The 11,440-nt window shown below is 44.6% G+C and overlaps 1 protein-coding gene across 2 annotated transcripts in view; it reads left to right on the top strand.

The window, feature by feature from the left end:
• The window catches only part of ALDH7A1 (aldehyde dehydrogenase 7 family member A1), a 51,357-nt gene that overhangs the window by 780 nt on the left and 39,137 nt on the right, over positions 1-11,440 (top strand). For both annotated transcript variants that reach the window (XM_055299162.2, XM_055299163.2), the window contains exons 2-5: positions 859-912; positions 1,511-1,576; positions 10,082-10,162; positions 11,112-11,235. In XM_055299162.2, coding sequence (XP_055155137.1) covers positions 859-912; positions 1,511-1,576; positions 10,082-10,162; positions 11,112-11,235 — 325 coding nt within the window. The remainder of the gene's footprint in view (positions 1-858; positions 913-1,510; positions 1,577-10,081; positions 10,163-11,111; positions 11,236-11,440) is intronic.

The following is an 11,440-nucleotide window of genomic DNA, read 5'->3' as shown; positions in this document are numbered from 1 at the left end:
AAGCTCGGACTTGCCGAAATCCTGCCTTGTCGTACGTTGGGCTGTGAACTCCTTTGAGGACTGGGTTTTCAGCATTTCTCCATTGCCCAGGGCTTAACACCGTGCATGATGCCCATTACTGCTCAATACAATGTTTTATAGAATACAATGGAAAGGTAAGGTTATTATCGCCCAGATTTTTTTTTAAGAGAAAGTTTTTTTATAGGAAGATGTTATGTAACAGTTAACAAACTTTACTGGACGTTGTATATTATATAATGAACCTGCCTTGGTAGAGGGAACACGTCTTTTGGTAATCCGTGGCTGTAGGAGATAGAGATAATTTTAATTGCTCCTCAAACCTCAGTGTTTCATCCTGATTTCCATGTGGTATCTGATCATTAGGCTCTTGAAGGCCTTTTTAGCTGTGCCTTAATTTTCCCTTTCATTGTTGACCTGAGACCTCTCCAGTTGATGTGGACACAGGCCTTTCCCATGGTTTTCCTGCCTTGGCCATTTCATCTCTGAGCAGAGGGTGGGCAGAGTAAGGGAGAGAAGAAATAACTAAAACTGGTCAGTTTGGGCTGTTATTAATGGAAAAAGAGGCAAAATAACTGGTTACGTTAAGGCTTTTGTTTATATGCCAATATTGATATGTCAGGGGAGAGTTTTGCAGAAAGGTAGTTTCTAATGTTCAAGTCAGAAATGAAAGACAACCTCTGTAGGATGGTTTATATGCAACAGAAGTTAACCTCAGCTTTTTGAGTTTGGATATTATGTCATTTTTTCCTCTCTTGTTTTTCTTCCCCGTTTGGACTATTCCTTTACTTCAGAAGGGATTACGTTTTCTATACATGATCGTCATTCTTTTGTTTTAAGGTTATTACGACCTATTGCCCTGCTAACAACGAGCCAATAGCAAGAGTCCGACAGGTAAGTGTGTGTGTGTTTAATTCGAATTACACACAAGGAGTTTGTGCAGGCTTTCTTTAGAGGCAGAAGCCAGTTAGGCAGGTCAAGAATAATATAAAATCACAAAGGCAGAGAATAATGTGTTTATTTTTCATTTGTCATTTAGGACTGTCTGGGGGAGACTGTCCTCTGTTGGGTGAGGGCGTGAAAAGGAAAGAACCACAGAAAAGGTGAAGCATAGAAAGACTAGGCAGGGGGCCATTTAAGGCAGTGCTTTTGAAGTACCTGAGGATTTTGTTAGAATGAAACTTCTGATTTCTGAAGTCTGGGTTGGAGCTCAAGGTTCTGCATTTCTAATATGCCTCACATGTTGTTCCCAGATGAAGCTGACAGATTTTGCTTTGAAAAGCAAGGTTTTAGAGCATAGTTGGATACCAACCTGTTTTACCGGATTCTAGCTAGTTTTTGGAAGTGTAGACTGTGGGAATCATTCTCAGCCATAAATGTTAGGGAATCCTAGAGATTTTCCAATTCTTTTCTGAAAATATTTGTGTGTTCTAGAAGATCATCATCACTTATCTTTATTTCCCCCTCTCTGTCCCCCTAATTCTTAATTTAGGCCAGTGTGGCAGACTATGAAGAAACTGTAAAGAAAGCAAGAGAAGCATGGAAAATCTGGACAGATGTAAGTATGGTCTTTGTTTCTAGAATTCAGAAGAGATCACTTTGCCTATTGTAAGCAATGTGATACATAAACATCCGATAAGCAGGTCGGTGCAGCCTTGTTAAAATGTGAGCTCCTTGGGGGCTGTGATACTGTACTAGGGCTCCTGCTGTTTTGGAAACACCTCTGCCATATTTCTAGGGTAGTGCCTTTTTTGTACTTGCCATTCATTGAATGGATAAATTTAAATGAATTAAAACTTTGTGCTGGTGTAGTATAAACTTGAGCTGTGAACACTATTCTTCACTGAAATTACTTGAATTTATAATTAAATAGAAAATGAATAGAAGATCTATGCTAGAAATATTCGTTTGCTCCTCCTCTCTCCCCCTGCCAGATTTGTCTGGGAGTATCTCAGCAATAGGTCAGCATTCCTGGTTTAAAGAACAACAGCAGATCGGACCTGGTGGCTCATGCCTGTGATCCCACCACTTTAGGAGGCTGAGGTGGGTGTATCATCTGAGGTCAGGAGTTCGAGACCAGCCTGGCCAACATGGTGAAACCCTGTCTCTAGTAAAAATACAAAAATTAGCCGAACGTGGTGGCGCATGTAATCCAGCCTACTCGGGAGGCTGAGGCAGGAGAATTGCTTGAGCTTGGGAGGCGGAGGCCGCAGTGAGCCAAGATAGCACCACTGCACTGCATCCAGCCTGGGTGACAGAGTGAGACTCTGTCTCAAAAAAAAAAAAAAAAAAAGAGCAGTGGCAGCATCCCTTTCTCAGGGCCAGAGGCTCACGTTCCTTGACTGTCTAATCAGGCTGTGAGACAGAGTCAGCCTCCTTGGTCTCTGAGTCTCCACCATTGGTTAAATGAGCAAACGTAGGAACTGTGACTGGTGCTGGGCTGGCCACACTGACTTGTCACTAGGTGGGAGCTAGGCTCCTGAAAAGGGGAGAGTAAAGGCGAACCGGGATAGCCTGATTTCCCAACCTTCCCACTACCCCCATCCTCAGTGTGCTTTGTCTTGTAAAAAGAAAAGACTGGGGGTGCCTGCCTCCTGGGAGGGTTAAATTTAATCTCCATTTAAAGGACTTACTGGAGAGCCTGGCACAGGAAAAGCCTCAGTACATTTGAGTTAAAGCCTGTGCTGCTGGATGTGGGACTGCTGAGCTGCAGTATTTTCTCTGAGTCAGTGATTGCAAGGGGGGTTGGGTGGAGTTGGGGTGGGTTGCAGAGTAGCAGCCTGTGCAAGAGAGCCCTGGGTTGGATGACACTTTTTTTTTTTTTTATCAGCCAAGAGACGTCTTTGTGTAAAGCATGAAGCACATCTTTCCTCTACTTTAATTATGGATAGAAGTATGGCCTAGGGTTCCATTATACACAATCAAAAGTATCCTTGGGCAGAAAAATACCACTTCCACAAGTAAACAATGTGCTAGGTAAAGTTCACCCTACCTGGATAGAGAATACTGTCCAAAACAGTGTCCTTCATTGTTTTAAAAACTTACTTGTATTTATTTCTGATCATAAAAATAATATATATATATATTTTAAGAAAATATTGATGCCGTAAATAAGATAAACAAATTTAGTCCCCTTACCCCAACCTCTGCAATGCAAAATGATTATTAGGTTTAGGTTTTGGTGCATTTCCTTCCAGTCTTTCATGTATTTATTTCATAGTTGTGATTATTGTACATCCATATATACATGGTGTCTATAAAATTTTGTGACCTGTGATGATTGCATTGCATACCATCCTAAAGTTATTGCTTTTTTTTTTTTTTTTTTTTTTTAAAGACAGGGTCTGGCTCTGTCACCCAGGCTAGAGTGCACTGGCTCAATCTCGGCTCACTGTAACCTCTGCCTTCTGGGCTTGGGATCCTCCCATCTCAGCCTCCCAAGTGGCTGGGATTACACGCACACACCACCATGCCTGGCTAATTTTTTTGTATTTTTTGTAGAGATGGGGTTTCACCATATTGCCCAGGGCGGTCTCGAACTCCTAAGTTCAAACGATCTGCCCTCTTTGGCCTTCCAAAGTGCTGGGATTACAGGCATGAACCACCATGCCCAGCTGCATAATTTTTTTTAAATTGTTGTTTTCCTATACATATATACTTCTTTCTTTTGAGACAGAGTCTCACTCTGTCACTCTGCAGTGGTATGATCTCGGCTCACTGCAACCTCTGCCTTTCAGGTTCAAGTGATTCTCCAGCTTCAGTCTCCCAAGTAGCTGAGACTACAGGTGTGCGCCACCAGGCCTGGCTAATTTTTTTTTTTAATATATTCTCCAATTTAAAACTTTCAATTAAAAAGTAAACTTTAACATCAAAAATGCAAACTTGGAGAAGACAGAAAAGATCACACAGAAGGCTGTCACTTCACACTTGGAAAGTTGCACAGTGGTCAGGCAGAGGCGCTCCTCACTTCCCAGACGGAGCGGCGGCCAGGCAGAGGCACTCCTCACTTCCCAGACAGTGGGCAGCTGGGCAGAGGCGCTCCTCACTTCCCGAACAGGGCAGCCGCTGGGCAGAGGCGCTCCTTACTTCCCAGACGGGGCGGTGGCCGGGCAGAGGCGCTCTTCACTTTCCAGACTGGGCGGCAGCTGGGCAGAGGTGCTCCTCACTTCCCAGATGGTGGGGTGGCCGGGCAGAGGCGCTCCTCACTTCCCAGACAGGGCGGCAGCTGGGCAGAGGTGCTCCACACTTCCCAGTGGGCAGCTGGGCAGAGGTGCTCCACACTTCCCAGATGGGGCGGCAGCTGGGCAGAGGCGCTCTTCACTTTCCAGACTGGGCGGCAGCGGGGCAGAGGTGCTCCTCACTTCCCAGATGGTGGGGCGGCTGGGCAGAGGCGCTCCTCACTTTCCAGATGGGGCGGACGGGCAGAGGCGCTCCTCACTTCCCAGATGGGGCGGCGGCTGGGCAGAGGTGCTCCTCACTTCCCAGACGGTGGGGCGGCTGGGCAGAGGCGCTCCTCACTTCCCAGTCAGTTGGGCAGCTGGGCAGAGGCGCTCCTCACTTCCCGGACGGTGGGGCGGCTGGGCAGTGGCACTCCTCTCATCCCAGACGGGGTGGTGGCCGGGCAGAGGTGCTCCTCACTTCCCAGACGGGGTGGCAGGCCTGGCTAATTTTTGTATTTTTAGTAGAGACAGGGTTTCACCATGCTGGCCAGGTTGGTCTCGAACTCTTGACCTCGTGATCCACCCACCTTGGCCTCCCAAAGTGTTTGGATAACAGGCGTTAGCCACTTCACCCGGCCTTCCTGTACATATATACTTAAAAAAAATAAAAAATAAAAAATAGACCAGGCACGGTGGCTCATGCTTGTAATCCCAACACTTTGGGAGGCCAAGGTGGGTGGATCACCTGAGGTTGGGAGTTCGAGACCTGCCTGACCAACCTGGAGAAACTCCGTCTCTACTAAAAATACAAAATTAGCCAGGCGTGGTGGTGCATGCCTGTAATCCCAGCTACTTGGGCGGCTGAGGCAGGAGAATCACTTGAACCTGGGAGGCCGACGTTGCAGTGAGCTGAGATCGAGCCATTGCACTACAGCCTGGGCAACAAGAGCAAAACTCTATCTCAAAGAAGAAAAGAAATTAAGAGACTTTTATTTTTTAGAGCAGTTTTAAGTTTACAGAAAAACGAGTAGAAAGTACAGAATTCCCATTAGTCCCTCATTCCTCTTCCCAAGTTTCCTTTTCTTTCTTTCCTTTTTTTTTTAACACAGAGTCGCCCAGGCTAGTGTACAGTGGCATGCTCACAGCTCACGGCTTACTGCAGCTTTGACCTCCTGGGCTCAAGCAATCCTCCCACCTCAGCCTCCTTAGTAACTAGGACTACAGGCATGTTCCTCCACACCTGGCTAATTTTTGTATTTTTTGTAGAGATGAGGTTTTGCTCTGTTGCCTAGGCTGGTCTCAAACTCCTGGGCTCAAGCAATTTACCCACCTCCGTCTCCCAAAGTGCTGGGATTACAGGCATGAGCCACCACACCTGGAATGAACTGGTTTTTAAACCTATCTTTGCCCTACGGAGTGCCAGCTGACATTATGATCTTTCTTAAATATTGGGCTGTACTTTTTTTGTTGCTATTTTCACATTCAGGATCTCGTTTGGCAGTCAACTCTTACCCACCATGCCAGCCTCTGCACCTAACATCCTTTCTCATACTTCTGGTGCTTTTTAGATTTCCCAGTAAATAGAGTGGGAGTGCTAAGTGGGAACAGGTTGCTTTCCTGGATAATAGGACAGTCAGTTGGGGATCCTACTTGTTTGATTTTGTGTTAAGCAATTGAGTTCAAGGTTTAGGCAAGAGGCAGAGTTTTCCCTAACTGTGCTCTGGGGCTCCTGCCAATAGGGCAGGGACTTAGAGAGGCTTGGTAAGAACAGACCAAAGCTTGACCCCCTTCTCGTCACAGAAGCTTTCCCATCTCGATCCTCCCTCATGTGAGGCTTCTCTGCTTGGCCCTCATCCGTTTGGCTGGCCTTGACTGTGTTAGGACAAACCACTGTTCCATGTAGTTCATTTGAGTTAATTCTAGAATTTTTCTTTCTTTTTTTTTTTTTTTGAGACAGAGTTTTGCTCTTGTTGCCGAGGCTGGAGTGCAATGGTGCTATCTCGGCTCACTGCAACCCCTGCCTCCCTGGTTCAAGCGATTCTACCTCAGCCTCCCAAGTAGCTGGGGTTACAGGCGACCGCCACCAATTTTTTTTATATTTTTAGTAGAGACGGGGTTTCACCATGTTGGCCAGGCTGGTTTCGAATTCCTGACCTCAAGCGATCCACCCCCCTCGGCCTTCCAAAGTGCTAGGATTACAGGCATGAGCCACTGCGACCGGCCAATTCTAGAATTTTTCAAAAGGAACGTTTTTCTTCAAAGGAAATGGAAATAAAGTGAAACATATGGAAAGGTAGTTTATAGAAACCGATTTCTTTCTAAGGAATAGACTTGCTGCTTTCTTCCATGAGCCAGTTTCAGCACAGAATGCAGCCTATTTCTGCCCTCTGCATCCCCATGTGTCCTCATTTTCCCTCCCATCTCTGGTGAGAAAGAGCAGAAGTCTCTCTGTCCTTGAAGACGGAACTGTTTTTTTTTTTTCTTTCTTTCTTTTTTTTTTCTTTTTAGACAGAGTCTTACTCTGTCACCTAGGCTGGAGTGTAGTGGTGCAATCTCGGCTCACTGCAACCTCTGCCTCCTGGGTTCAGGTGATTCTCCTGCCTCAATCTACTGAGTAGCCAGGATTACAGGTGCCAAGCGTGGCTAATTTTTGTATTTTTAGTACAGACAGGTTCTCACCATGTTGGCCAAGCTGGTCTTGAACTCGTGATCTCAAATAATCCACCTGCCTCAGCCTCCCAAAGTGCTAGGAATAGAGGCGTGAACCACCACCCCGGCCATAATTTTCCAAAACCACTTTCTCTTGCTTTTCTGCCTTTGCATATGCTCTGTACCCCTCTAACTATATGCTTTTCCTCCACTTTGCCTACCTCTTCACAACACCTGGCATGCTTTAGGTCTTAGCCCTAAGCTCTAAACTTGTAAAAAGCCTATTTCAGGTTGCTCCAGTTGTGAAATCTAGCTCCCCTTTCATGGCATTTGCCACTAATTAGATTGTAATTGCCTGTTTCTTGCCTTTATCACCCCCATGGACTGTCAGCTCTATGGAGGGCAAGAATTGTAACTGCCTCATTTGCAGTAGAATATCCAGGGATTAGCACAGTATCTGGCACATAGAACATGTGCAATAATTATTTGTTGAAAGACTTACTGAATAAAATGCGTCCAGAATGGGAGGTAAAAGCCATGTATACTGGCTATTCTGAGTTGAAATTAACCAACTTAACTAAACTTATAAATGTGCTGACTAAATTCAATTGAAACATCATTAAACCCACACCATGTGCTAGGAAATGTATAGGTTATGTGCTGATTGATATAATGCTACAGGTTTTTGTTTCCTGTTTGCAAAACTGTGCATATGTTGTGAAAATGACAGACATTGCAAACATATAAATTGTGGATGAAAATCTGTTATAATTTCACTCCCCAGAAAAAACCATTGTGAACAGCTTGGTATATGTTCCTCCAAATTTAAGCAAAAGTTTACTTACCGTAGTGTTTTCTTGTTTTCTATTATTCTATTATAGCTTTTCAATGTTTTCCCATAAAAACCTACCTTATTTTATCACTGTTCCATAATTAACCAATCATGTGCTGATGGACAGTTGGTTTCTTTTTTTCTTTACTAGAAACAGCACTGCAATGAGTATCATTGTACCTATACTTTTGCATACTTATGTATATAAGCTCAGTTTCTGTAAGCAGAGCTGCGTAGTTAAAGGGTAGGAATGTCATGCTTGTAATCCCAGCACTTTGGGAGGCCGAGGCAGGCGGATTACCTGGGATCAGGAGTTCAAGACCAGCCTGACCAACACGGTGAAACCCCATCTCTGCTAAAAATACAAAAAATTAGCCGGGTGTGGTGGCAGGTGCCTGTAATGCCAGCTACTTGGGAGGATGAGGCAGGAGAATCACTTGAACCCGGGAGGCAGAGGTTGCAGTGAGCCGAGATCACGCCACTGCACTTGAGCCTGGGTGTGACAGAGCGAGACTCCGTCTCAAAAAATAAATAGATAAAACAAAGGGTAGGAATGTTTTAAATGTTAATAGATTACAAAGTGACCATCCAGAAAAGCTGTACTAAGACATGGTGATACACTTGGGGGGAAGAGAGAGCAAGGAAGAGCTTTGAGCTCACAGCTAAGCTCTGTGAGACAAGTGTGAGCAGTGCTGTGATTAGGAGCAGTGGGAGTTAGGGGGACGGTGTGATTGGCTTCTGCCTGGGGGAAGGTTTCATGGAGGGGAATGTTCCTTTTACCTGTACTTTATTTTTTTATTTTTTTTGAGACAGAATTTCACTCTTGTCATCCAGGCTGGAGTGCAATGGCGGGATCTCAGCTCCCTGCAACCTCCCCCTCCTGGGTTCAAGTGATTCTCCTGCTTCAGCCTCCCAAGTAGCTGGGATTACAGGCGCCTGCCACCATGCCCGGCTAATGTTTTGTATTTTTAGTAGAGACGGAGTTTCACTGTGTTAGCCAGGATGGTCTTGATCTCCTGACCTTGTGATCCACCTGCCTCGGCCTCCCAAAGTGCTTGGATTACAGGCGTGAGCCACAGCGCCTGGCTACCACTGCAATCTTAAGACTAAGTCACTATATCTTTTTTTTTTTTTTTTTTTTTTGAGACAGAGTCTTGCTCTTGTTGCCCAGGCTGGAGTGCAGTGGCATGATCTCGGTTCACTGCAACCTCTGCCTCCTGGGTTCCAGTGATTCTCCTGCCTCAGCCTCCCAAGTAGCTGGGATTACAGGTGCTCACCACCACATCTTGCTCATTTTTGTATTTTTAGTAGAGATGAGGTTTCCCCATGTTGGCCAGGGTGGTCTTGATCTACTGACCTCGGGTGATCCACCCACCTCGGCCTCCCGCAGTCCTGGGATTACAGGCATGTGCCACTGCGCCTGGCCTATAATAAATTCTTAATTGATCTCCCTGCTTCTACTCTTTTCCCCTTCAATGTATCCTCTACCTATCAGATAGCGATATTAAAAGATAAAGCAAATCCTCTTATTCTGCACCTTAAAAGACATTCAAGACTTCACACTGCACCTGGAGTAAGATTCCAACACCTTACAAGCTTCTAGCTTTAGACATACTGGCCTTCCCAATCAGCCCCTTTTATTTTCCATGGATCCCTCTTACATGTTTTTTCCTTATCCCTGGGAAGAATATTCCTATGGCTTACTTTTCCCATTCTTCAGGTTTCAGCTTCAATATTACCTCCGTAGAGATTTTTCCTGCCAACCTTTTTTTTTTTTTTTTTTTTTTTTTGAGATGGAGTGTCACTCTGTTGCCCAGGCTGGAGTGCAATGGCGCGATGCCAGCTCACTGCAACCTCCGCCTCCCGGGTTCAAGTGATTCTCCTGCCTCAGCCTCCTGAGTAGCTGGGATTACAGGCGCACACCACCATGCCCAGCTAATTTTTGTATTTTTAGTAGAGACGGGGTTTCACTATGTTGGCCAGGCTGGTCTCGAACTCCTGACCTCGTGATCTGTCCGCCTCAGCCTCCCAAAGTGTTGGGATTACAGGTGTGAGCCACCACGCCCGGCTTCCTGCCAACCTTTAAGGTAAAGTAACTTACCCATTTCCCTTCCAATCTTGCTGTTTTTCTCTGTCTCAGCTTCCTTTTTATTTCCTTTGTCCTTAAAACCCTGATGGCAATTTGTAATTATTTGTTGCCTTTTCTTCTCCTCTGTGCCTTCCAGTAGATATAGATATTTGCTCCATGAATGCCTTGCTTCTTATTTTAGCTCCAGTGTCTGGCCATATCACAGTCTCGATGTGATCAAAAGTCTTCTTTGATGTGATTGTACTTTGTTCTTTTACAGCACACATCCAATACTGTGTTATAGACATGAATTTATGCTTTGAATCAGACACAAAAATTGCATTCTTTTCTTAGATTCCTGCTCCAAAACGAGGAGAAATAGTAAGACAGATTGGCGATGCCTTGCGGGAGAAGATCCAAGTACTAGGAAGCTTGGTAAAGTATTTTTGTAGTGTATACACAATTCTTTGAGTGGAGAATAAGGCTGTCATGCTTTTCTGTATATAAGATTGTGAGGTTTTTTTTTTTTTTGAGATGGAGTCTCGCTGTCACCCAGGCTGGAGTGCAGTGGTAAAATCTTGGCTCACTGCAGCCTCCGCCTCCCATGTTCCAGCAATTCCTCTGGCTGAGCCTCCCGAGTAGCTGGGATTACAGGCTTGTGCCACCACGGCTGGCTAATTTTTTATATTTTTAAAGTAGTTATGGGGTTTCATCATGTTGGCCAGGCTGGTCTTGAACTCCTAACCTCAGATGATCCTGCCTGCCTCGGCCTCTCAAAGTGCTGGGATTACAGGCATGGGCCACCACACTTGGCTAGAAGAGTTTTTAAGAAAAGTAGTTTATATTATATTATATTATATTTTATTTATTTATTTTTGAGGTGGAGTCTTGCTCTTATTGCCCAGGCTGGAGTGCAATGGCAGGATCTCGGCCCACTGCAACCTCCCCCTCCTGGGTTCAAGCAATTCTCCTGCCTCAGCCTCCCGAGTAGCTGGGATTACAGCTGTGTGCCACCATGCCCAGCTAATTTTTGTATTTTTAGTAAAGACGGGGTTTCACCATGTTGGCCAGGCTGGTCTTGAACTCCTGACCTCAGGTGATCTGCCTGCCTTGGCCTCCCAAAGTGCTGGGATTACAGGCATGAGCCACTGTGCCCGGTTGTACTTTATATATTTTAAAAATTCTTTCCTTAGAGGAAAGATTAACAAGGTAGACAGGAAAAAGTGAAGGCAATTCTTGTGTTTTAAAATTCTTTGGAAAATAAAACAGACTTTCTTCAGTTTATTACATTTACAAAATATGTTTCGCTTCCCCCTTTCTTTAATTTAATGTTTATAATGTGAATTCTGTTGGAAAAATTCTGCTTGTCGTTTTATATTTCTAGGTGTCTTTGGAGATGGGGAAAATCTTAGTGGAAGGTGTGGGTGAAGTTCAGGAGTATGTGGATATCTGTGACTATGCTGTTGGTTTATCAAGGATGATTGGAGGACCTATCTTGCCTTCTGAAAGTAAGCAGTGAAATTAGTTAAGCTGAGTTTTGTACTCTGATATACAGAGCTCCAAAAAAAATAAAATATTCTGGCTATAGACTGCAAAAGAGAAATTTCAAGTGGCATAAATATGTGAAAATATCCTCAATCTTTTAAAGAAATGCAAATTAAAACAGATGAAAATGTTAGATCAGGAATCTTTTTGTTTTAAAGATAAAACTTA

This window comes from Symphalangus syndactylus, chromosome 11 (genome assembly GCF_028878055.3).
Source record: "Symphalangus syndactylus isolate Jambi chromosome 11, NHGRI_mSymSyn1-v2.1_pri, whole genome shotgun sequence".
In the NCBI taxonomy this organism is placed as follows: domain Eukaryota; kingdom Metazoa; phylum Chordata; class Mammalia; order Primates; family Hylobatidae; genus Symphalangus; species Symphalangus syndactylus.
This window is presented reverse-complemented; position numbering and strand designations above follow the sequence as displayed.